Source organism: Cnephaeus nilssonii (genome assembly GCF_951640355.1).
Source record: "Cnephaeus nilssonii genome assembly, chromosome: 14".
NCBI classification, from domain to species: domain Eukaryota; kingdom Metazoa; phylum Chordata; class Mammalia; order Chiroptera; family Vespertilionidae; genus Cnephaeus; species Cnephaeus nilssonii.
In genome coordinates this window covers 44,670,189-44,698,118 of record NC_137085.1, presented here as the reverse complement: position 1 = coordinate 44,698,118, position 27,930 = coordinate 44,670,189, and the positions used below count along the sequence as shown (strand labels likewise).

The 27,930-nt window shown below is 39.6% G+C and overlaps 1 protein-coding gene across 1 annotated transcript in view; it reads left to right on the top strand.

The window, feature by feature from the left end:
- PGM5 (phosphoglucomutase 5) overlaps positions 1-27,930 on the top strand; it is a 165,048-nt gene that overhangs the window by 11,525 nt on the left and 125,593 nt on the right. Inside the window, exons 2-6 of the mRNA XM_079789899.1 lie at positions 11,073-11,235; positions 14,006-14,152; positions 17,769-17,894; positions 21,825-22,015; positions 22,601-22,755. Coding sequence (XP_079646025.1) covers positions 11,073-11,235; positions 14,006-14,152; positions 17,769-17,894; positions 21,825-22,015; positions 22,601-22,755 — 782 coding nt within the window. The remainder of the gene's footprint in view (positions 1-11,072; positions 11,236-14,005; positions 14,153-17,768; positions 17,895-21,824; positions 22,016-22,600; positions 22,756-27,930) is intronic.

The following is a 27,930-nucleotide window of genomic DNA, read 5'->3' as shown; positions in this document are numbered from 1 at the left end:
CATAAACATAAAATGAAAGGAAAGGAGGGAGAGAGAGAGAGAAAGAGAGAGAGAGAGAGAGAGGCACCAAAACAGATAGACAAAAGACAAAGGATGCACACGGAGATGTTAACAGTGTCATTTTTAAGTTTACAGATGATTTTTTTCCCTTTTGCTTATGTACTTCCTAAAGGTTCAAAAAAAGGAACATGCAAATATATATTTTTGCAATTAGAAAACCATTACAAGTTATTAAAACAATACAAATTCAATTGCTATGAATTAAGAAATTAAGAATTTAGAATTAAGAAATGACACCAACAAGGAATGCAAGTGAAATGTATTGAAAATTTATTGAGTGGCAGATATTGAACTGGAGCTCGGCTGTATTGGCTTTCATCCTCCATCCTGTGATCATTTAGATCTTTTACATAATAAAACTGAGATACAGAGGGATTCAGGGTATTATCCAAAGTCACATACCTAATAGGTGGCAAAGTCAGTTTTTACATCCTTTCCCATTGGATACCAAAATCTCAACTTATCTCAGAGCACTCAACTCTGCCTCTTGACCCAGGTAGATTCAATGGTTCTCATCCTCTTCCCAGTGGGGTTGGTCCACTCATGAAATGGCAGCAAAGAGGGCCCCTTCTTGTTTTAGTGAACCAAACCCTGTGCCTTAAAGTAAAGATTTCAGCATTTTCCAAGCATTGAATTACCTTATCACCAGAAGGTACCTAAACTCCAATTCCACCCCCCTCATTTGGCACCCTTGGCAAGCCAGATTGCCTGATTCTTTCAATGAGATTTTGAGAACTGGTGGGCTGATTGAGGAATAGAACTTGGGCCAAGCATCTAGATGCCTGTAAATTGTCTGAACTTTTTCAGATGTTAGGAATCGAGTGTGAAATCCATCTTGGTTTGGTTCAAATGGACTCTTCGTCTCTTGCTTCCAGCCCCTGTGTGTGCGTGTAAAGACATCCAGGGGGACGGGAAGCTGAGGATAAGTTTTGGTGCTCCCATCTGGTCTCCATGTAACAAAGAATTTTACAGCACAATTATCCACGAACAACTGGAGAAGTCCCTTGGTGTTTGGATAACCACATCCACATCTTGAGTTTGTTATGTCTTGAAATTCTACTTAGCCATCACCTGCTTACTCATGTGCAGCAGTGTGTAAGGGCTGGCTCTCCTCTTTGACAGCTGGGACAGAAAGGCTGAAGCCCTGCCATCCATGGCAGTTTAGCTTTGGACTGCCTTTGTGTTTTGTTTTGTTTTTTAACTGAGAAGACAGGAAACAGGCATCTCTGTGTGTATGGCTTTCTATGCACTTTGTAGATGGATGTGGTGGTGGCTGTGTGGTCCTGTACAACACTCTTATGTCTGTACCATCAAGGAAGTTTCTGTTTATTGCTCTCTTCACTCTCTCTGATTCATGTTGGGAATTATGGGAATATGACACAATGAATGGAAGACATTGAGGAATGTCATACTTACTTTTTCTTCTCTGTCTTGGGGACTCTTTTTAAAAAAATGACTTACTTAAAGCGAAAAGGTAATCATCAAGGGGACGTCTTATTTAAGGGAGTTCACACATGAAAAGAGTCATGTTTTCATTAGTTACTGGGGAAAACTCATCTGGAGTCAGAATTCTGCATCTACTCTGAGATTCTAACCTGTGGGTTTAAATTGTACACTGCTGCTCTCTAGGATTTTAATTTGAGCTAATTAAAACTGAACACATACTAAATCTAATTTAGAAGAGTAGTTGGTAGCATTCTGAAAAGAAGGATCCATCAGAAATAAAATCATTAACAAAATTAGTTGTATATGTACCTGGTGTAAAGAAATGAAAGTGCTGAGAGAAAGCTTTGTGTAATAAAATTTTTTCTTTCTCAGGACACTAGTCTATGGCATGTGGAAGGGCATATTGATTCTCTGCACCTGCTATGCCCACTCATGGGTGGAACAAATAATGGTACAATCTAGGTGAGGTGAAAGGGTTGATGAAAGGCACTGGTATCGCATTAGAAGGATAGACCCAGAGAGATCATAGGTAACTGCACCATAGGAATAATGGTGATTGCATGAACTTGTTCCTACCTAGTCATGACTTCTAAATGCTTGGGGAAGGGGAGACATAGTAGGGAGATTTGCCTTAGGTCAGGAGTGGAGCTAAGACTCATATCTAGATCTTCTAACTGCAGCAGCCACAGGAAACCAATATAGATTTTTTTAAATTTCTTTATTGAAATTTAAGCTATTACATATGTGTCCTTATCCCCCCGTTACCCCCCAACCCCCCCACTCATGCCCTCACCCCCCTGTTGTCTGTGTCCATTGGTTAGGCTTATATGCATGCATACAAGTCCTTTGGTTGATCTATCCCCCTTACCCCCCTTACCCCCACCCTCTGAGGTTTGACGGTCTGATCGATGCTTCTCTGTCTCTGGATCTGTTTTTGTTCATCAGTTTATGTTGTTCATTATATTCCACAAATGGAATATCAAATGATAAAGATCATGTGATATTTATCTTTCTCTGACTGGCTTATTTCACTTAGCATAATGCTCTCCAGTTCCACCCATGCTGTTGCAAATGTTAAGAATTCCTTCTTTTTTACCGCAGCATAGTATTCCATTGTGTAGATGTACCAGTTTTTTAATCCACTCATCTGCTGATGGGCACTTAGGCTGTTTCCAAATCTTAGCTATGGTAAATTGTGCTGCTGTGAACATAGGGGTGCATATATCCTTTCTGATTGGTGTTTCTAGCTTCTTGGTATATATTCCTAGAAGTGGGATCACTGGGTCAAATGAATGTACCAGTATGCATTCCCACCAGCAGTGCACGAGGGTTCCTTTTTCTCCGCATCCTCGCCAGCACTGTCGATTGCTGATTTGTTGATGATAGCCATTCTGACAGGTGTGAGATGGTACCGAGTTGTCGTTTTGATTTGCATCTCTTGGATGATTAGTGACATTGAGCATGTTTTCATATGTCTCTTGGCCTTCCTTCTGTCTTCTTTCGAAAAGTATCTATTTAGGTCCGCTGCCCATTTTTTGATTGGGTTGTTTATCTTCCTTTTGTTAAGTTGTATGAGTTCCCTGTAAATGTTGGAGATTAAATCCTTATCGGTGATAACATTGGCAAATATGTTCTCCCATGCAGTGGGCTTTCTTATTGTTTTGTTGATGGTTTCTTTTGCTGTGCAAAAGCTTTTTATTTTGATGTAGTCCCATTTGTTTATTTTATTCTTAGTTTCCATTGCCTTAGGAGCAGTATCAGTGAAGAAATTGCTTCGGCATATGTCTGAGATTTTGCTGCTTGTGGATTCCTCTAGTATTTTAATGGTTTCCTGTCTTATGTTTAAGTCCTTTATCCATTTTGAGTTTATTATTGTGTATGGTGTAAGTTGGTGGAGTCTGTAGGTTGTTTTGGGTAGTACAGAAATTTTAATGATGTTAATCCTTCCTATTCATGAACACATTCATGAACACAGTATATGCTTCCACTTATTTGTATCTTTTTCAGTTTCTTTCTTCAGTATCTTATAATTTTCCAAGTATAGGTTTTTATATCTTTAGTTAAATTTATCCTTAGATATTTTATTTATTTTGATGCAATTGTAAATGATACTGTTTTCTTAGTTTTTCTTACAGATAGTTATTAGTGTATACAAATGCAATTGATTTTTGGATATTTGTTTTGTATCCTGCTTTACTAAATTCATTTTTCAATTCTAGTAGTTTTTTGGTGGAATCTACTAGGTTTTCTATATGCAGTATCATGTTGTTTTCACATATGCATGTCTGCCTGTTGAAATGATATGTATGTGGTCTTACAGGAGGGATCCTGGATGCAGACGATTTGCTCATGTCTAATGTGAGAGAACCCCTGAAGTCTTTATCTGTAAGCACATAGAGACCCCTGCACTGACTTTAGCAGCTGCTCAGCTTCCTTCATCCATGTGGATTGGGATTGGTGGATCCCATCCCTTCTCCATGGACATTAGTGGTCTCTCCAATTCCAGGCTATTTCATCAGTGCTCTGCTGGGTAGTCTCAAAAATTCATCTTTGAACAACTGTGCAAGAGTTTCTGTGGGGTAACCTCCTAGGGGGAGCACTGCCAGGTGCAGGTGTGCCCTGTGGGACTTTGGCAGGTCCTGCACACTGTTCTCCCAGAGGGTGGCCTTTCCCCCTCCTCCCCAGGGGATCTGCTGGGGCCTCTGCTGCCTCACTTTGTCCCCAGGGTGGTGGCCACCAGACCAGAAGCCTGTGAGTCTGATGGTGACAGTGCTTTCTCCCCAGTGTTGACAGTGCGTGTGTCCCCATCGTGGAGGTCGGATATCTCTGCAGATAGAGTTGGGTGCACTGCCTCTCGTTGGAAGTGTGTTTGTCCTTTGTCCCTTTAGAAAGCACCCACTTTTAAGAGTTCTCTGCACCACAGGGATTTTAAATCTTTCTCTGGCCTTGGGTTGTGAGGAATGCTTTCCAGGTTGTGGTTTGTCTTCCCAGATTTCTTCATTTTTCTCCTTTTAGTTTTGGGCACAGGAAGAACCAGCAGTTACCTGATTGGCTTTTGGCCCTGGGGTCACACTTAGCACAGTGGTCTCTACCACAGGGTTATACACATACTTAGGAAAAGGGGCTTCTTTCCCCAACCTCCTACTTCTGACCTCAAATCCAGATGGGATTTCCCTTTCAAATAACAAAAATGCTATTTCAGATAAAAACAAACAAAAATATGTGAGCAGACACAAAAAGGCACTAAGATTCCATGTGTAGGGAACGTCCAGAACAGGTAACAGAGCAGAAACAGAAAGCAGGCCAGGTGTCTCCAGGGACAGGAGGAGTGAGGAGTGAGGACTGTTGGTGCAGGGTTTCCTTTTGGGGGATGGAACATCCCCCAACTAGATGGTGGTGATGCTTGCCCAGCATTGTGAATGTCCTTCAGGCTCAGGAATGACACCATTTAAAATACAAACAATAAATTTATTTATTTATTTATTTATTTATTTATTTATTTATTTATTTATTTATTTATTAAATTGAATCACCCCATGGAGAAACAAAGCATAAAAGAAGAACAGAGAAAAAGAAAAAGACCCCCAAATATTCTGAATAATAAAAATTAAAAAATAAATAGCTGAATTACCCCATAAATAGTAAACAGCTGAATTACCCCAAAGAATAGTAAAACAGAAAAAGAAAAGAAGAGGAAAAGGTCAATGAGGCGGGTAGCACAAGTTTTTCTGAGGTGAGACAGCAAGCAGTCTCAGCCAGTGGCTCTGGAGCTGGCGCTGCTGGGGTTTCAGAGGCAGCTCCTCCTCTGAGGCAGGAACCTGGGCAGGTTCCAAGGAGGGCTCCTCATCCAGGGGTGGTGGGGCCTCAGTCATATCTGCAGGTTCTTCCTAGGCCGGCCCCGGCTCCACAGCTGTAGCTGTAGTAGCTGCTGGAGGTGGCAGGACCTCTGGAGGTGTACACGCCTGTAGCTTCCATCAGGCTCCTCTGTATGGACTTCAGGTGTTACTGCAGGAGCCTCCTCTGCCTCCTGGGCCGGTGCTGGATTTGTGAGAGGAGAAAAGATCACCCATGTCCCTGCTTTTCCATATGCCCTTTCCTCTCCCGAAGGACGTAACAGAATCCAGAGCCTTCCAGAGAAGCCATAGCCCAGGACCCACCACAGGACGTGCTCCCCACCTACAGTCCAGCAGGTGGGTGGTCTGGGGGCCAGGCTTTGCCCCTGGCCAGCCTCTGGGGGTGCTCTCTGTGTGTCTGGCACTGAGCCCTCCCCGTAAGCTTGCATGCACGTCCACCTCCTAGCCCACTCACACCCCCTCCACCTCCTCACCCTTGGGCTCTGCCTCCTGGGGCTGCAAGTCCTCTGGCCTGGTGTGATTCACATGGGTCTGGTGCTCCAGGAAGGCATCACACATTGGGAACCTCTTGCGGAACCTGGGCGACTCCAGGAAGGAGTTGCAAAGTGCGATCCGCCTTTGCTGACTGAGCAGCTTCCAGGATGGAGGTCTGCGGAACCTGATGGACTTCTGGGCAGGAGTCCATATCCAGCCACTAAAGGGCCCTGGTTCCCCAGACCCCCAGTTGGACATATGCACTTCGGGCCTGCTCTGGCCCTCGGTAATATGGCCCATCTGCTCCTCAATGGTGAAGGTGGGCTGGGGTCTTCATGGACCAGCTGCTGCTCCTCCATGACCTGGGTTGAGCTCTGCAATGACAGTGACCAGCAGCCAATCCAGAGGCCTCAAGCCCTGCCCTGCCCTAGTTGCTGCTGCTTCTGCCCCCTGGACCTTCTGCTCCCGGATCAGGCCCAGCCCTGTGTCTGCACAGACCTCCACCCAGGGGAAATGAGAGTCACCTCCAGGGCTCGGGATAGACCTCGGGCAGAGGGGGCCACCCACACTCTTCATCCACACAGTGAACCTTGACCTGAGGTGTGAACATGACTGGTCCACCAGGCTTCTGACCCCTCCCCAGCCTGTTCCTGCTCAGGCCCTTTCTATGTGAACCCCCCTTACACACACACACACACACACACACACACACGGAGGCGACATCTGACTGCTCAGGTGGGGTCAGAGTGGTGGCTTGGCCCGCACAAAACCGCCCAGGGCCTCCTTGTGTTACCTCTGGCTCCAACCATGTCAAGGGTGATAGGGGTCTGGCCTGAGCCCTGTACCAGCAGCGATTGCTGTGGAATATACTCTCATTGCAGCCTCTCTTGAGGCCTCGGCTTTGGGACATGGCGGGGAGACAACATGAAAACATGGTGTCCTTTCCAGTGTTTCTATCCAAATGAGATGGGAAGTGGCAGTTATAGAATGTGGCTTCCTGGTAACTAGGGTTCCAGGTTCTGTTGGGCTCCATTGTCAAGAAGTAAGGTCACCCTTGGGTCCCCTACCCCAGGCATCTCCTCAGGAGGAGCAGTGACCTCACTTCCTGACAAGATCAGTGACCTCACTGCACTGAGCAGTAATCTCACTACACCAAGAAGTACCATGGCCTCCAGACTCCTTGGTATCATTTGTGGGAGAAAGCCAGACCCCAAGCCCCATGTTGGGCTGAAATAAATTGAAATACATAGTGCACATACTTAGCTAGCCAGGGACACTAAAACTAATTTTTAAATTGAATTTATTTATTTATTGTGGTGACACTGGTTAATAAAATTGTGTATGTTTCTTCAGTACAATTCTATAATACATCATCTGTATATTGTATTGTGTGTTAACCACCCCAAGTCAAGTCTCCTTCCATCACCAGTTATCTGCCCTTTCCCCTCTTCTACCTCCCCCCAACACCCTTTCCCTCTGATAATCACCATAATGGAATATTACTTGGTTGTAAAAAAGAAGGAAATCTTACCCTTTGCCACAGCATGGATGGACCTGGAGAGTATTATGCTAAGTCAGTGGTTGGCAAACTCATTAGTCAACAGAGCCAAATATCAACAGTACAGCGAGTGAAATTTCTTTTGAGAGCCAAATTTTTTAAACTTAAACTTCTTCTAACGCCACTTCTTCAAAATAGACTCGCCCAGGCCGTGGTATTTTGTGGAAGAGCCACACTCCAGGGGCCAACGAGCTGCATGTGGCTCGCGAGCCGCAGTTTGCCGACCACGGTGCTAAGTGAAAGAAGCCAGTCAGAGAAAGACAAGTACCATGTGATTTCACTTATATCTGGAATCTAATGAACAAAATAGAAACAGACTCATAGATGCCAAGAACAGACGGACGGCTGTCAGAGGGGAGGAGGCTTGGGGGCTTGGTGAAAAAAAATGAAGGAATTAAGCGAGAAAAAGCTGAGACACAGACATCAGTATGGTGATTACCAGAGAGAAAGTGGAGTTGGGGGAGGTAGAAGAGGGTAAAGGGGGAATAATAGATGGTTATGGAAGAAGATTTAACTTTGGGTGGTGAACACACAATACAATATACAGATGATGTGTTATAGAATTGTAAAAAAATATTCTAAAAAACAGGATATATAGAAAACAATGAACAAAAGTTACATTACTTTTTCAGGTTCTTGAATCCACAGACTTACTCCTTGAGGGAAGTTACTAAATTGTATTCATTGTTGTATCTGTACAGTCTTCTACATTGTATGTAATAATAAAATGAGTTGAGTGACCAAATAAATTTTAACAAGAGCATGTAGAACATAATTTATTATGGCTCTGGATCATAATATGAATGTAATTATTGTCTTATGTCTTTCCTGTTTTAATAAATGGCACCACCATTCATCCAAATCTAAAGGTAGAAAGCTATGCAAGAAATTACCATAAAATTTAGTGGCTTAAAACAATAAATATGTATTATTTTTTATAGTTTTTGAGAGACAGAAGGTGGGTTGTTCTGACTTGGGGACTCTAATGAGGTCACAGTCATATATTGGTGGGGGCTTTGTCATGTGAAGGCTTGACTGAGGCTGGAGGATACACTGCAAGATGGCTCACCTCCACGGCTGGCAAGTTGGTGCTGGCTATTGGTGGGAGGTCTCAGTTCCTCTCCATTCAGGTGCCTACACAGAGCTCCTTGTGTGGTGTCTTCATTACATGATGACTGGTATCTTCCAGAGGGAACAATCCAAGAGAGCAAGGCAGAAGTGGCACATACAGCCTCCCCTTGGAAGTCACACACTCTCCCTCTGCAATGTTCTAATCACCCAGATCTGCCTCATTCAGTGTGGGAGGGGACTGCCCAGAGGCAGGAATGCCAGAAGGGGGGGATCATTGGGAGCCATCTTGGAAGTTGGTTACCAGAGCTTCTCTCTTTCATATTTCATTCCACACACGTCTTCTATTCATTCTCCTTCCAAAAATATATATCAGATATAATCACTTATCTTCATCTCTATTGTCTCTAGCCTAATCCAAGACATTATTCACAATCAACTCTGCTATAATAGCCTTTCATCTGATCTTTCTCCTTCTGCTCTTGTCACTCTCCAATGCATTTTCCACATAGCAGCCATTCATTCATCATTCATTCATTTTTTCAATTCATTCAACATGTATTTATCATGTACTTACATGCTAAGTTTGTTTTAGAATTTTAAAATATATAGCAGTGACTAAACAAAGTCCTTAGAACTTATATATAGTGGGAAAATAAGTAATATGGAAGATATTAGATGGTAACATGTGTAATACAGAAGATTAAAGCAGGGTAAAAGAAACAGAGACCTATAGGGGAATTAAGGACTAATGAGTGCTGTATTATATAGGGCTGTCAACAGTGCTATCTCTGATTATATTGGACAGGAGCGAGGAGGCATATGAATACCTGGGTAAGAGTGCTCTAAGCAGAGGAAAAGAAGGCAAAGGCCCTGATATGCTTGCTGTGTTTGAGGAACAGCAAAGCAGCCACTGTGGCTGAAGCAGAGAGTGGGAGGGAAATGGCAGGCCATGGGGACCAGATCATGTAGGGCCTTGGAATCTATGATGAAGACTTTGGCTTTACCTAGGGTTGGTGGGGAACAAGAAAAGTAATGGGAATGTTTTGCTGACAAGGTACAACTTGCTTTTTAACAAGATCGTCTGAATTGCTCAGTCCATGATCTTTTAAAATGTAAATGGTATCAGATCACTTCCATTGCTTAATACCCTTTTATGGATTCCCATTGTACTTAGAATAAAATTGTTGTTATTAAAATTGACACTCCATTATTTTCTATCATAGAATTCTGCTGTCTTCCTTCCTAATAAGTAACCAATAATTGTTATTATTACTATTATTATTGCATTTATTTGTTTATAATCTGCTTCATTCACTCAAAAATATACTATGGAGATGTTGTGTTATGTGGGTCTTTTCCATATTAAGTCATCCCAAGAGTGCTTTGTTTTTGGAGTTCTTGGTTTGCTCTTTATAGGGTATATTTTTCTGTATCTTCCCTCATTGTCATATTTGGTCAATGACCTACCTCTAGCCATGCTATTTTGGATGCCAGGGTAACTGCTATTGAGCTGGGTGCTAAAGCTTGCCTTGATTTGTGGGCTACATCAATACTTCTCAAACTTTAATGAACAAATGAATTATCTGGAAGGAGGAAAGGGGATTTTGTTAAGATACTGATACTTATTGAGTAGGTCTTTGGTGGGCCTTGAAATTCTTCGTTTCTACCAAGCTCATAGGTGATGCTCATGCTGCTGGTCCTATGAGTGATGAGGGGGTTTGATCACCGAGCTTGTTTGAGCACTGGAATCACCCTAAAAACTACAAATTCCTGGATACCTCCCTCCTTCCCCAAGGTTCCAGTATAATTAGACTGGGATGCAGTCTGAGTATGGAGAATTTTCTAGGCTTCATTAGTGATTCTAAGTTGTAGCAAAATTTGAGAACCACTGGATTGGATGACATTGGGTCCTATTTTAAAACAAAGCATACCAGGTAATACTCTGCAGAGCTGTATTCTTTTTTAAAAGTTAGTTTTATAGCTATAGAAAAAGTCTGGCCACACTAATGGATGACTTAAAGGTCTCTGCCGAGCACACGATTGGGTAGTGTCCCCAATGTCCCCAGCACATGCTGTCACTTAGTGGCAGGCCTAGACTTCCTGCCTTCAGAAGAGGGTTGTTCCAAGTCCAGTTAAAAAATGCCCACTGACAACAAGACTATATAAATCAGGTCCCCTCCTGTGTGAACTTAATGCTGAGGCAGAGAAAGGGATGAAGCATAGAAATGCTCCATTTCTTTTTTTCTTGTAATTTCTAGCATGTTAATGTACAGCTTTGGAGCCAGCAACTAAGACCTTCTTGCGTGGTTCAAACTAACCCTTTGGTCATTAAAAGCAGGTTTTTCGAATTACTGAAGATCAATGAGACAGTTCCAATTTACAGATTAATAACTGACTGCTAGATATGGGTGTCTCAAATGGTCTTGGAGACAGAGGGCAGAAGAGACAGTGCCCAAGCTCTGCCTTCTTTCCCTCTCCCCTCACACCTGCCCACTCAGTTCCTTGGCCAAGTGATTGACTGTGTGTTAGTAGAGCCTGGGGCACTTTCCTGTTGAAATGTACTTCAATCCCATGTATTAGGATTGATTTTTTTTTTCTGGCTGGTCTAGATTGGACGACTGATTATTGGACAGAATGGCATCTTGTCGACACCTGCTGTTTCCTGCATTATAAGAAAGATCAAGGCAGCTGGTGGAATTATCCTGACAGCCAGCCACTGCCCTGGAGGACCCGGGGGAGAGTTTGGAGTGAAGTTTAATGTTGCCAATGGAGGTATGTGGTCCAGAATATGCCTTAATCATCATGATCTCTTTCTTCCTTTATGTTATCACAGTCTTAAAATGACCTCCTGATGGTCAAACAGGGCAAAGAGGAAGTAGCTTAGAAAAATCTAGTGAGGTGCTTGTATTAGGGTTCTCCAGAGAAACAGAACCAATGGAATATAAAGGAATTGGCTCAAGTGATTATGGGGAAAGAAGCAACTTTGAGGGGGTGCAGAATGGAAGTTTTGGGAATAGTTGCCTATGTCTGTTCAAAATAAAATAAGAAGAAAGGTTGCCTGCTAAGATCACAAGGCAAGAACAGAGAAGGGTTCTGGGATAAATGGAGATGTTTTCTAAAAGGTACTCTGGGAAATTTGTTGAAGATTTCTGAGAAGTGAGAACCAGGGTTAAGTTAAACACGCATTCTTAGGATAAGACAGTTTGTATAACTCCATGACTACCTTCAGCAATGTATGGGAGTGTCAGCAGTGGGAGCAGATAAGTGTTTGGGGAATGATCGGGTGGACAGGCACGGCAGAGCATCAAGAGGGCTGGTGGTTGTTAATAGTGTCTGAGCTGACATCAGACAACTAAGATTCAAATCTAGCCTCTGTCAATTACTAGGTATGTGACCTTGGTTAAGGTCACCTCTTCCAATTTCAGTTTCCCCATTTGGAAACTGGGGATAATAATAACACTTCATCTGCTTTTTGTGAGTGCTAAATTTCATATAAAGTGTGAGATGTGGTATATGTAAATTTCAATAAATGTTGGCTTGTGTTACTGGGCTGACAAAGGCATAGCTCAAATGGTGGAGCATAGGATCCTGCCTGGAATAAGACACCAATGAAACTAGAATGGACTGATGGCCTGGGATTAATTAAGTGATGAAGAGCAGGCTCAGCAAAGGTACAGAGTAAGGTAGAAGGAAGATAAGGAATTTGTGGGGTAAGGATACTCATGTTTGATATTTTTGAAGGAAGGATTTCAAGAGACATTATTATTTAAGTTAGGGCTGTACCAGGCATCAACTAAAATGAAGAAGAAAATCACTGGAGTAGAAGATGTCAAGAAACTTGCAAGTTGTCAAGGAACACAGGTGGCTGATGAGCTCTAAGGTTATGTATGTGGGTGGCTGATTGAAAATTATCATCTCATGCAGTAGAACTTGTTTTACTTTAAAAAATCAGTGTACTTCGGCATTAAAACTCAAATAGAGACTTAAAAACTGATAGAGACAGCACTATAATATGTTGTAGTGTCCAGAAGATGGGGATATTTATGCATTCTTTAATCTGGTAAGTATTATTTTTGCATAAAAAATACAAAAACTAATTAAGATTATTTACTTTTTATGTTTTGTAAAAGGGTGAAGTTGAGAAGGAATACGTTTATTACTTTGTGGTCCTTACTTTTTCTACATGACAAAAAAAATGTCAGTATAATCTACTAGGCTCTATTCTTTCCCACCTACTGGAATGGTGCTATTGCTATTCCTTCCCCACCTCCAGTTTTATTGAGGTGTAATTGATATACACAAAATTTGCACATATTTAATGTATAAAATTTAATGAGTTTAGGCACTATTTCTTTTCATATGTTCAATGAGTATTTATTGGGAGGCAGTAACAGTGTTATGCCCTAAAGTAGTCCTGTTAAATAGAAATAGGTTGTGAGTTACATATGTATTTTAAATTTTTCTGATAGCCACGTAAACAAAGTAAAAAAACAACAGGTGAAATGAGTAATATATTTTATTTAAGCTAATATATCCAAAATATTATTTCAACATGTTACTATAAAATTATTAATACGATGTATTACAGTTTTCTACTAACTCTTCAAAATTTCGTGTGTATTTTATAATCATAGGACATTTCAAATTGACTATCACATTTCAAGTGCTCAGTAGCCACATGTGGCTAGTGGCTATTGTATCAAACAGTGCAGCTCTAGGATTGGGATATAAAAGAAGTCAATAAATAATTTGTGTTTAGTAGAAAGTTAAAATATAGTTGGTGAATGAAATTAATACACAAAGCTATCTTATCTCTCTCTCTCTCATCTATTCTCTATAATTTATATTTTATATTTTTCAGTCTACTTATTTGATTCCCAGACTTGTTGCAAAAAATGTAAAGTGGGGTGCATTAAGTCATAAAAGTTAAAAAGACAAGAAAAACTAAAGGAGGACAACTATTGTTTTTATGTTCAATTAATTTAAAGTGGTATTACAACTAATGTATGGGATATTTTGAGTTAAACGTCATTTAAAAACTTAGGAGTCACTAGAGAGTATGAGTTGGGGAAAACAATTTACCCTGGTAAATTCACACATCCATGAGGCAGCAGACCTGGGAGTAGAAATCATATGTTTTTCCCTCTAAGTGCACTTGGGAAGCTGCAGTTTAATTCTGGAATCCCTCACTTCTGTCAAATGCATATCCTGTTTGTGTCTCATATCCTGAATAAAGCTGATTACATAACCGGGCCTCCCTGGCAGGTGTGAAACTATTTTTAGGGAAGATGTATCATTGCTTAGAAGTAGATTCAAACAAACAAACATGTAGGTTATGCACCTCCATTGAACAGGTGAGCCTGACTAAATTTCTTCCACAGTGGGTGTATACAACACAAGAAATAATTGAACTGTGGACTGTTGACTATTGTTTAGAGAACAAATGAATCTTTCTCCTGCTTGGTAGAGGAGGAGGTGATATTTCTCTGATGAAAAATTTAAATAAATTTATGTTTGGTGATGCATTATTTTCAAATTTTAGGTCCTGCACCAGATGTTGTTTCAGACAAAATCTATCAGATCAGCAAAACAATTGAGGAATATGCTATATGTCCTGATCTTCGAATTGACCTGTCTCGACTAGGAAGACAAGAATTTGACCTGGAGAACAAATTCAAACCATTTAGAGGTAATAGAGAAATTATGTTTTGAAGAAGTCAGAATAACTCCGTGGGTGGGTTGACTGGTTTCTGCAGGGCAGTGTACATGGGAAAGTGATTGAAGTATCAATCTTTGGAGTGACACTTGATAAATAGATATAATCTGAATGTAGTGTAGAGGAAAATGAGAACAGCCAAGAGATTCAGAACTGGTAACTTTCAAAAACCACTTTCCAAATTCTCTGTCATTTTCTACATAGGGAAAGTTTCAGGGCTGACACTTTTTCATTGTTCTAAGAATAGGCTGTGAATTGTCGAAAGTTGTCTTTGCTTTTCTAAGTACTTAAGGTGGAGATGCCCAAATATCCTAGATCAGTGGTCGGCAAACTCATTAGTCAACAGAGCCAAATATCAACAGTACAACGATTGAAATTTCTTTTGAGAGCCAAATTTTTTAAACTTAAACTTCTTCTAATGCCACTTCAAAATAGACTCACCCAGGTTGTGGTATTTTGTGGAAGAGCCACACTCAAGGGGCCAAAGAGCCGCATGTGGCTCGCGAGCCGCAGTTTGCCGACCACGGCCTTAGATAATAAATAGGAGACCCAGCATGGTAGTGGGGCTACAATTTCCCATGGAAGATAGAACCATGCAGTTCATCTTGATTCAGTGCACAATTACTGATTACCTGCTCTCTACCAACACTATGTTAGGAAATTTTACAAATTCAATAAGTACCTAATGGATTTAGGCAAGTGGTTCAAAAATTAGAGAATCAGAATGATATTGTCAAAAATATCATCCTATATTGTTACATGAATAAAACTTCTGACGTACTCAGATTAAAACCTTTTATTTTATACTAGAGGACCGGTGCATGAAAATTCATGCACTGGAGCGGGGGTCCCTCAGCCCAGCCTGCCCCCACTCACAGTCTGGGAGCCCTCAGGAGCAGGAGGCGACCCAGTGATCAGGGGAAGGCAACACCCCATCACACCTCTGCTGCTGCCACGGCCAGCAGCGCAAGCCTTGGCCGGCCCTGGTTACCTGTGCCTCGGGCCCGCCCTGGGTGGTTGGGCAGCTCTGAGGCTTGCCTGCGCCTTGGGCTGGCCCTGGGCAGCTGGGGGGCTGAGGGAACTGGGGACTCTGGAGGCAGGCGTGTGGCGTGGCCAGACACACCATCTTTGAGGGCGTGGCAGTCAATTAGCATATTCCCTCTTTATTAGATAGGATTGCACTATGTAACCACATTACTGCCATTTATGTGCATATCATTTCCCCCTCTATTTTTATCTTGATGTTTTTTCTTTTCCTAGAAGGCATACAAGTAGCAATAAAGCTAATATTTCTTTTTTTACTCATTTGGTACCCCCATAAGCTTGAATACAGTTAAGATGGTACACATGTTTTACAAGTAATCTGACTTAGCTAAAAAAGATGAAATACCTAGTTCATAGCAACATGATATTGTAGGGTCAGAAGAGCTTGAAATGAACTGTTCAAGGGTCACAGTTTTGGGCCAACTCTATTACATTTTTCTTGAAAGATTTTGAGTTAATTGTTTACTTATCAGAAATCAATGCAAACCCATGTGATACTTACTGGAAGCAATGGAAGCCTGCTTTTATTAATCTAGTTGGGAGCATGTCAAATCAGTGTCTGTGTGTGTGTGTGTGTGTGTGTGTGTGTAGGGGTGTACACATGTGTGCATGCATGTGTACACACTCCCAACTAGGTTTGGAAGGACTGGACAATAAGGTGACTGAGAAAAATCAGGCATTTCCATCAAGAAAAAGTTTTATTGATTGATTGATTGTATCTTCACAATTTTATTTAGTTGTTCAAGAGACCAGGTCTTTGACGAACTCAGATTCAGGTTCATTGCTGCAGCCACATTGCTAATTTGATGAGTTTTTTTTAAAAAAAGCTATGGATACCAGGAGGTGGTAGAGAGATTCCCTGGCTCCCCAAAAGAATGTGCAGATAATTGTTTGGGATAATTGTTGTGGTATGTTCTTGCTGTTTTAAATGTTGAGCAGGGCTTAGGTTAATTGGAGACAAATAAATCCTTGGCATTTCACCTTGAAGGATCAAGAGCATGAACTTTGTGGAGTTAACTTTCAAATTTCACTGAATTCTATTTGCTTTCTTGTTTTTTACATTTCTGTTTGGTACTATGTATTATCTACTCTAAATACAAATGTATTTAGGCAAGTGGATTAAGAATTAAAGTACCAGATTGAAATCGCCAAAAACATTATTCTATATTGTAGAATGAGTAAAATTTTTACTATATTCAAGACATGACTTTTTATTTTATAGGCTAATATTTTGTTGTGGTAAATATATATATATATATATATATATATATATATATACACACACACACACACACACATATATGTACATATATATATACAGATATATGTATGTACATATATATATAACAAAGTTTATCATTTTAACCATTTTTAGGTGTTAAGTTCATATAAATTAATTTTTTAAATTAATTTATTTTAAGGATTAATATCTTCTTCCTGTCAAAATGTGATTAAAAACTGTGTTCTTTGAAAGTAATGACATTATATTTGAATGGACCTACATAGTACATTGATTTAAGTGCAAGGAAAAATATTTTTGCATATTTGACCAGAGGAAGAGAGAGTTTCATGTTACATATTAAAATCTCTTCCATTAAATATTGCATGTGGGTTTACTGAAAATTATTAAAGGTGGATTGCTAATATTCTTAGTGCATGTTTAGGTATTTCAGGATTCCAAAGAAGCATGTATTTGAAAACTTTGAAAAACAATACATACAAGTTTCAGAATTTATGAATTTAAAAAGTTAGGCTCATGAGCAAAATCTTAGTGTCTAAAAGTCAAGTAGGAACTTTTCTAGGGTAAGTACTTTCTGAGTATTATTATGTAATGATCACCAAGTTTGAAAAATGTAATGTATTCTGGTTTTATTTATTTGTCAAATAAATGGAAAAGACTTGTTTTGGATTCCTGGTCATTGGGTGGTGTTGGACACTGGAGTACATTTGTGTTTGATGAGGATTTCTAATATCTGGCATTCACCCTTAAATTGGTACTAGATTGGGCACACGAGACATCCATCACACAAACTCAGGAATATATCCCTCATCCTTAATTCCGAACCTGAGTCTGTTTGGCACGATGGCATTTGGAAAATAGGAATCACTGCTGAGGTCACTCCTTTGATTTGTTGCATGCCAGCTGAGTCATTCTTTGGCCAACCCCATAGGAGAGCCCACTGAATATACCAAGATGCCTTTTAGCACTGAGGTGGGTGCAGTTTTTTTGGGGAGGTGGCAGAAAGAAGGTGGGAGCAGGGAAACAGAACACAGTTTTAACTACTTTATTCTTGTGGTTGATTTTTTACTTGCAAAGGAGGATTTAAAGCTTGATACTATTTATACCCATGTAACCTGAAAAGTTTGTAGCATCTTAATGTCTTAATTTGTGATTTTGTCTGTAAATGGAGACTTTGCTTCTCACCTAATGTGTGGGGTTATGATGGGATTATGATTAGAGATCCATATGTTAGGGTAGTAATTCATTTTTATACTTCCAAGTCTTCTTCCTGGTCACAGTTTCCCTTTGCTTTTTTATCCTTAGTGGAGATAGTGGACCCAGTGGATATCTATCTCAATCTCCTTCGGACCATTTTTGACTTTAACGCTATCAAAAGTTTGCTGGCTGGGCCTGGCCAACTGAAGATCCGAGTTGATGCTATGCATGGAGGTAAGCTTGTGGGCTTTTACCATTTGGTGGGCAAGAAATTTTAAGGAGACCTTGACCCATGTGGAATTTCTGGGATTATGAGGAATGGTGAGTTTGTAGGTATTTACACAACATATGTATTTTCAGTTATTTGGAATGCTCTGGTAAACTTCAGGGCTGTAATTCCTTTTGTTTGATGCAAATGAAAGCAAAGCTTGAACAAATAAGTCTGCAGTCACACTGTGTTTACTCCTATGTATTAGGTAGATCTGCTCTATCTCTTGGTCTTGGCAGGGTGCCTTGTGCAGTAGGTGACCTGTGGGGACCAGTGGCACACATTCTCCCTGATCATCGAGCCCAGTGCTCCATGAGTGTCCCTTGTGTGGGTTGTGTGTGCCCTCCTGTTGTAGGTGAGCCTTGATTGCTGCTATTGGCACATCAGTGGGTGGGGTTAACCCTCAGGCTGACTGGTTGTGAAGACTGGCCATGACCACAGGTTATGTATGAGCTGCTGTGCTCAGGCTGATCCTATAGAATGGGATTTGCCCCATTGGGCTCTGGTGCCTGCCGAGACCACCGTTTGGGGGTGCCACTTGTGGAGCTAATTGGATAGTGCTTTGTTGTGGTCTAAAGCCAGCCATGAGGTGTGTTGGTTCTGGAGCCTCTTGGGAACTGTTCCAGTACAGGCCAAAATCAGCTGCTGCCTGTAACTGGCCTGGTGCTACCTGGTAGGAGCTACAAAGTGATTCAATGTTGGTAGCTAGCTACATGTGCTAGGCCTGGAGGTGCGTGGGAGAAGCCACACTGCTAACCGTGGCTGGCTGCCACTAGTACCATGCCTGAGGCCACTCAGCAGAAGGCACAGGCCACCCTAAGCCCTGCCCACTGCCCTTAAGGCTCAGCCACTGAAAGAGTCAGGCAGTATGAGGTGGATCCTGTTAATGTGGAAAATTATGCCCTTTTATTCTGGGAAATTATTTTGAATTACTTCTTGGATGATTTCCTCCATTATTTTCCTCTTCCTTTCCAGAATGGCTGTTGTTTAGATATTGGCCCTATAGAACTGATACTCTCATTATCCTATTTTCCTCCCACCATCCATTTATCTTCTCTTTATTTTGTGATACTTTCTGGGAAATTTAATTAGCTTTATCTCCAATTGCTTCCATTAAGTTTTTCAGTCCCACTATCACATTTTTAATTTCTCCCAATTTTTTTTGCTTTTCAAATAATTTCTTTTAAAAATAGCTTCTTATTCATGTTTCATGAATGCCATATTTCTTTTTAATAAGTCAGGTTTGCTGAGGTATAATTTATATGTATGCAAAATTCATACCTTGTAGGTATACAGTTGGATGAAGTTTGACAAATATAAATAGTTATGTAACCAATATGACAATCAAAATATAGAATATTTCCCTCACTTAAAAAAATACCTCTGTGCCCCTTTGAAATCAAACCCAGTCTCTAACACTTAGCCCCTGGCAATCACTCATCTGCTCTCTGCCTGCATAATTTTGCCTTTTTCAGAAAGCCCCATGTAATGTGTCACCTTTTTCTTTAGGCTTCTTTCAGTCAGTATGATGTTTCAGAGATGCATTCATGGTGTTGTGTGTATTAGTAGTTATTCCTTATTTTGACTGAGTAGTAATGCATTGTAGGGATGTACCATTTGTTTATCCATTCACCAGTTCATGTAATTAGGGTTATTTCTAGGTTTTGGCCATTACAAACAAAGCTGCTACAAACATTTGTGAACAAGTCTTTGTAGGGAGATATGATTTCATTTGTCTTGGGTAAATATCTAGAAACTGCTCAACTGTTTTCCAAAGTGGCTGTACCATTTACATTACCAGGAATGTATGAGGGCTCCCGTTTCTCTGTTTCCTCATCAATGCTTAGTATTGTTAGTCTTTTCAATGTTAGCTAGTCTTGTGTCGTGCCAGCACAGGCAAGGGTTTAGCGAGCCTGAGGGAAGGCGGCGAAGGATGTAGAAAAGACAGACAAAGAGAATAAGCTGGGTCTAGTTGGATCTTCCTGTGCCTGGCTGAGGCCACAGAGAGAGATCCAGACTGCAAGCTGATGCTTTATTTTATAGTCAGAGATAAACAAGGTAGTGGTCACCATAGTTACAGTGTTCTTGTGAGTTTCACTTGTTTTGGCAGAACTTGCTGCACCTACCACAGCCCATTAGCTACCCAGGAAGGATCTAGGGAGTGTCATAAGGTCAAGCTTAATTATGCTAAGAGGGCTGTGCCCTCTAAGCTGGGACTTGTTTGTGGCTTTGTCACAAGTCAGTCTGAGGCTTAACCCTATAGCCACTCCCTATAATTCTAACATATCTTGTTGATCTCTATTAGGATGTTACTAACATATGTTAGAAGTTTTCTTCTCTCTGTATAGTTTTTGTTTCCTTCAAATTGCTCTTTACTCTGTTTTAGACTCATGTTAAATGCATTCCTCAAAAGTTTGGTGATCCTTGGCTCTCTGACATGTTTAGGAGTGAGGCACTAAAAATCTGTTGAGCTCTCTGAGCCCATGTGTGGTGCTTATCCTCCATGGACTTTAAGGCCTTCTGTCTGGGCTGTTTTGTTCTTTCCCATTAGGCTGGTCACATCCACCAGAAAAGGATCTTTCAGGTTTTTTCCTTAGCGTTATCTGGCCAGAGGAAAGAAAGCTGCTCTTTCTAGATAGTTTGAGTAGTATTTCTGGGTTTGAGCCTCACTGCCTAGCTATATGCCCATCTCGGAATCATCATTCTGTCAGAGGAATGAAGGACACTGATTGGACAGATCTCAGTCACCTCCCCAGCTTTTGGGGAAGTGGGACTTAGCCATACCCAGATCACACGAACTGAGATGGGAAAGGGGTAAGCTCTTCCAAGGAAACCCAAAATGTTGCTACTAGAGGAGGGGGAAACGAGTGCTGGGCTGGCAAAATCAAGAGCTGCCTCACTATTTGAGATTTGTGTTATATTAATGAAGAATAAATGGAAAGCAATCCTTTTCATAAATTTCAGCTAACAGAATTACCTGCTGGTCCCCAAACATGCTGTGTATTCTGTCTTAGGCTCTATTTCCTTACTGATAATGTTCTTTTCATTTGGATGTCATCTTCTTCCTCATCCCTGTCAAATTTATGTTCTTCCTTCAAGTCCATGCAGAAATGCTGTCTCCTTCTGGAAGCCTTACCCTGGTCATTGTTTTTCTTAAGTCATTCGATCTGATGATTTTATAAATACACATGAATTGTGCTTGTCTTACCATTGCAGTCACTCACCTGTAGATTTGACTCATCCCACTACTAGATTAAGAACCCACCAGTATAGGAACCATGTGCTTTGAGTCCCTTGAATATGATCCCCTCCATTTCTACAGGAATTTCATGTTAGGCAATCCATAAATGTGTGTTGAACTGGAAAACTCACTTCATCAGCATTTATTTTATAAAATGTGTTTAGTTTTGTATGCTTCAGTGGTCTACAGTGTTTAATTATACACTTGGCAGAGTTACAACAATTGCAGAAACAAAGAACATTGCTAGAGCCTTTTAGTGCTTTTGCATATATTTAGCTAAAGCTTTTAATACATAAAAAGCAAAAGACAGTGAATCATTATTAAATAGTTGATTTCTTTCTGACAGCATTTTAGAAAAGTTTTGGAGAAAAGTTTCATGTAACTGGATTATTGAATAGATCTCTGTGCCTAACAAGTTAACTGGCACATAGTAGATGCTCAGTGAATAGTAATGGATGTAAATATTATTCTTGTTGTGTCTTGAGAAAGCTGGTAGAATATATATATATATATATATATATATTCTACCAGCTTTCTCAAGACACAACAAGAGTATATATTGATGTTACTAAATAGTCATCCTTGTTCTAACAAAACACTCTTGGTGGTGGTGGGGTTCTGCAAAGATTTTACATTGCTGTGTATCTTTTTTCAGTTATGGGACCCTATGTGAGAAAAGTCCTGTGTGATGAGCTGGGAGCCCCAGCCAATTCTGCAATAAACTGTGTTCCCCTGGAAGATTTTGGCGGGCAGCATCCTGATCCAAACCTGACATATGCAACGACCCTTCTGGAAGCTATGAAAGGAGGGGAATATGGATTTGGAGCTGCATTTGATGCTGATGGGGTAAGTAGAAATGTTTTGCCTGCTGTGACCCCTTTGCCACATTAATGAACCAAGCATTGGAAATCAGAGAATTAATGAACCCATCTGGGGCCGACATGTATGGGGCATATGAACTCTCACTGGCACTGTGTCTGCTCTTCTGTTTAATAAGTGTTGTAACTTAGCCATTACTGTTCTTAGTTCCTGGTAAACATTATGTTATGAAAAGGTTATTTCTTTAAAAAAAATATTCATGCAATAAATCTTTTTTTATGGCTGGTTTTGTTGAAAGCACCATGTTAAGGAACCAGCTGGTTTAGCTGTCACCCGTTTTCCATTATGTTTGGGGGACTATGTGAATTAGGATATGGAGGCTACTAAAACCTGAGGTAGCCATCCATATTTCAACAGGTGTGACACATTCTTAGTTGCGTCAAGATCTTGGGGCCTACAATATTCAGGGATTTAAAAGAAGGTTTCCCATGCCCTCTTTGGCCTCATTGAAGTTGTTTTAAATATATGATGGCAGGAATGTGGTGATTATGGGAATGGGCTGCTAGTAGCAGTTGCCTCTGTCTGATCATCTTCATACATTCTTTCCCACAGGATCGTTATATGATCCTGGGACAAAATGGCTTCTTTGTGAGCCCTTCTGACTCCCTGGCCATCATTGCTGCCAACCTCTCTTGCATTCCATATTTCCGTCAGATGGGAGTCCGAGGGTTTGGGAGGAGTATGCCCACCAGCACGGCCCTGGACAGGTAAGCAAGGATATCATTGTGAAAAACTTCATGGTAGCCCTGATGTCATTTTGCTTTGCCACTAGCAATGACTCATTCTTCCATACTCTGTTGGGAACTTGGTGAACTTAGAGACAAGGATAGTGTCCTGGGTAGGAACATGTAGAACCAGGTGGGCTGAATTTGATTCTTGGTCCTGTCACTTCTTAGTTGTGGGGATATGAGGATGATAATAATAGTATCATCCTTACATAGATTGTTATGAGGTAGGAGAGAGGTGTTTCATGTAAAACATTTAACAGTGTTAAATGGTACATAATAAATACTTCATAAATGTTTAGTAACAAAACAATATGTAAGTGAGGCGTGAAAAGAACATGGGTTTTCAGGTCAGATAATATGTTAAGCTGCTGGCTTGTATTCTTATTAAGTTTGTAAAAGTAGGGATGATCAATTATAGGTTTGTTATGAGAAGAAATGAGATGTACCCAACAGATATTCACTTAGTAGATCCAAGTGTTAGGTTGTTTTCTCCTTGCTCTACCCATCCCTACCATCTTTTTTTACCTTGTCTTGTAAAACAAGGAATTTCAGAGTTTAATATTTTCAAGCAGCATACATTGTTATGGAAACAGTACTTGTTGGAAAGTTAGAAGACACAACAAATAAGTAAATGTAAACATCACATCCCTTTCCCTGAGTTACCTATGTTAATAGAAAATGTATATTTGCTATAGGCTCTCCTTCTATACACATATAGTATACATAAGTAATTATAATATGCATAATATAATATGCATAATATATAATATGTGTAATACATCATATAATTGCTTTTTAGTAATACCAACAAGAGATTTGAAATGCCTGGTAACTTGTTTTTCCTTTTCCAGCAACAATCTTCAGTTTTGTATTAATACATTTTGTCATCTAAAACCAAGATTATATTCACATTTCTCCCAGGTGTACCCAAAATGTCTTTAATGGATTTGTTGCCCAAAGCAAGACCATACAAGACCATACATTGCATCTGGTTGCTATGTCCCTTAAGTCTTTTATAATTTAGCACAATCCTTTCCTCTTGTACTAATGACAGTGATTTTTGAGGAGACCTGACCAGTTGTCATGCAGAATCCCACCTTCTGGATTGGTGTGGTTATTTCCTTGTGGTGTATTTATTTATTCATGAGGTAAAATTTACATACAGTGAAATGAGTCATCTTAATGTATTTTCCAAAGTCATTGCATGGGTTAGTAGTTCATTCCTTTTTGTTGCTGTGTAGTATACCAAGGGATGAATAGATCACAATATATTTTTCCAGTCTCCTGTTGATGGACATTTGGGTTGTTTTCAATCACTAGCTATTGTGAATCATGCTGTAATGAGCATTTTTATACAAGTCTTTTTGTGGACACATCTTCGTTTCTCCTGGGTAAATATCTAGGATTAGAATACTGATTGTAGGTTGACGTATGTTTAATTTTTTAAGAAACTGCCAAACGATTTTCCATTTTTACATTCTTAATTGCAATCTGTGAGAGTTTTAGATGCTTTATATCATTATCATTTGGTGTTGTCTTTTTTATTTTAGTCATCCTATTGAGTATAAAATATCATTTCATTTGGGTTTAGATTTGTATCATCTTAATCTCTAGTGATGTTGTGCTTATTTTCATATGCTTATTGTTCATTTGTATAACTTTTTAATGTATTTGCTCAATTAAAAATTGGGTTGTCTTTTTGTTATTGACTTATAGAAATTCTTTATATGTTATGGATAATAAGGCTTTTGTGAGATATATGTATTACAAATATTTTCTCCATGCTTGGTGCTTGCCTTTTCATATTCTTAATGGTATCTTTAGATGTGTATAACTTTTAAATTTTAATGAACTTCAATTTATTATGTTTTTCTTGAATGGTTAGTATATAATTTTTTGCCCTCTATAAGAAATTTTTGCTTACCCCAAGGTCAATTTCCTTTGTTTTCTTCTAGAATCATTGCAGTTTTAATTTTGATATTTTTAAGTCTTGATGATTTTGAATTAATTTTTGTGTGTGGTGGAAGGCAGGAGAAAAGTTCACTTTCCCCATATCCATTTGTTCTAACCCTATTTATTGAGAGGCATTTCCTTTCCCTTTGGTGCCTTTGTTAAAAATCAGTTGATCATATATATGTGGGTTTATTAGAGGATTCTCTTATTCTGTTCCATTGACTTATTTGTCTATCCTTATGCCAATATTACATTGTCTTGATTACTGAAGTTTTATTTATTTATTACTGAAGTTTTAAAGTAAATATTGCAATCAAGTGACTTCTCCAACTCTTTTTCTTCTTTGTCCAATAATAAAAAAAAAGTATGTGCCCTAGGTCCTTCTCATTTCTGTATACATTTTAGTATCAACTTGTCAATTTTTACAAAAGCCTGTTTGAGATTTTGATTGGGATCCATGGAGCAATTTGGGGGAAATTGCATTTTAATAATATTGAGATTTCCAGTCCAGGAATGTGGTATATCTTTTAATTTATTTAGTTTTAATTAATTTCTCGTACATACATTTTAGTTTACTTTTTCATACATATGTGTTATAGTTTAGTGGTCTTACCTAATTTTTCTTTAAATTTATTACTGAGTATTTTTATATATTTTGATGTTACTGTAAATGGAATATTTTAATGGATTTAATTGTCCAGTGTTTTGCTGCTAGTAATTAGATATACAGCTAATTTTTGTAAACTGATCTTGTATTCTTTCACAAGATGGGAAAATAATCACAGACCTTTTGGATGTCCCCCACTTTATTTCTTTTCCTGATAGTGATATCAAGCCCATGATGATGATCCACCTCAGTTTAAAATTCTTGCCTAGCAGCACCAAAGAGAAGGGTATATGATTCTATGTTGTTGTTGTTTTTTCTATTTGCCTTTGCTTATGCCCTTTCTTTAAAAAAAAAAAAAGATTCACTAAAACTGTAGAGAACAGGCAAAAGTGGAACCATCTTTATAAACTAAGAACCCAGAATTATATACATCCTGAGTGTTATGTAAGTTACTTAACAGCGTGTAGGAGTGTAGTTAATAATAACCTTCCACTTATACAGAATCTTATAATTTAGAACGACTTTGATACATTTGATCTCACTTGATTTTTGCATTAATAGTATGGTAATTGGCTAGGCATTACTCTCAAAATGTTAAAGATGTCGAATCAAATATCAGAGAGATTAAGTGACTTGCATAAGGTTGCACAGCTAATAAGAAAGGACCCAGGATTTGAAACTAGGTCTTCTGATTTAATTTGCTATTGCATCTGCCCAGTAACTACAACTTGATCAGAATGATCCCTGAAAAACCAATTGAGAATATTACCCAACTTTCCTATGGGTTAGCCAGCAACTTTTCAAACCCTGACCCCAGGAGAGGCTGGTTTCATTCTGACAACAAAAACCATTTGTCCTCTTTTCTTGTGGAAATTTCCCAGTAGTTCTTGATTTCACTTTATCCCCCTTCCCAATAAATCTGTTTCAGTCAGAAACCAGAGGCCTTGCTTAGAGATTTCACAAAGGACTTGTTCTGATATGTAAGTGACCATTTAAAAGGATTATTCATGCTTGCTGGTTGAGATTCAGAATTCTGTGGGGCTCTGATGTGGTGATTTGTTTTGGGTATTTGATCTGTTGTGTAGCTCCCAGGTGGATGCTCATGATGGACACTTTCTAAGCTTCTTTCTTCCTATGTAAAATAAATGCAGCTTCAAAATTTTAACAGTGGTTTCCTATGTAGGTTATTTTTTAAACATTAATAAAATCAGGAATGTGCCCAGAATTGCCAGGCTCTGGAAGAATGACAACTGAATAGTTGGGAAACATTAAATGGTGCATTTGCCTAACTGCCTGGGATTCCAGAATAAGGGGGGCCCACACCCTTGAAACTGATGAATTATTCAGACAAACTTTTATTGTTAACAGATAATCATTGTTCCCTGAGGGAAGACTTTTAGTGTCTCACTTCTACCTTTACAGTGTCTTTCATTTCTACCCTTACCGTGTTGCTAAAACAAGGATTCCATTCACACAGGAATAATACAGTTTCAGCCTTGAAAATGACATTCTTTTGGGGCTTTGTCATTCTGAATATGTCTGATTTGTGGTTGCAGATGAATCTATATTGCTGAAATCATTTTGGTTCAAATCATTTGAGAAGTAAAGCACATTCAGAATACATTTGTGGCCCAAGGCCTATCTCCACTCCACTAGGAGGTATTAAATAATACTGTGTGTTATCTTTCCATAATATTTATGAAGCTCCCATCTGTGCTTGGGGCTGTGCCAAATGCTGTGTAAAACAAGGCAAACACATGCAGACTAGAGCCCTCATTAGAGATACTTACAGCCTCAAAGAAGCTAGCATCCTTGGATACACTGCAAGGGAGCCAGATCTAAAATGTTGTTTTGTCTATAAGGGAGGCAACACAAATATATATGGTGGTGAAGGGAATTAATGCTCTTCTACCTTGTCTTTGCTTTTTGTGCTACCCCTGTTGTTCACCATTTACTCACACAAGAATTATTTATGAAGGGATTTTTGTGTCCTAGACATAGTCCCTGGTTCTGGTGGAACTTAGAGTCATGGAGAAGACAGACAGTAACAAGTAAAGGAAATATATACAGATATTTTTGTAATTGTAAATTGTAACACATGCTCATGGGAAATGAACTTGATGCAGTAATAACTGGTGGTATGGAACATCCTGCTTAAATGGAGTAGCCAAGGAAGGATTCTCTGCAGAGGTTATGGGTAGGAACCAAGTATCAGGATGATGCAGCTGGGCCTGGCTATGATGCTGAGTTCAGAAATGGCCTGTAACACATGTGAAAATACTTATTTTTCAGAATGTAGTCTATAGCTATTTGTTATAAATCCTCAGTCTGAAATATGTACTGTCGCTTTATCTTGAACATATTTAGCTGGTCTTTGGAATCCAGACAGTGTTAATCCTGCAAGCATGCAAGTATCGACTGGTCTGTGATGACCTCCGTCCTTACTGCATCCTTTAGATCTGTGCTGTTTTGTCTCTAAGATCAGTCATGCCAGAGAGGTAGTGGGAGAGAGATAAGCTAATACTTAATTAGTCTCTCCATACATTGTTTTTGCTACAGGATGATGTGAATTATTTTGCCATAGCAGATAAATA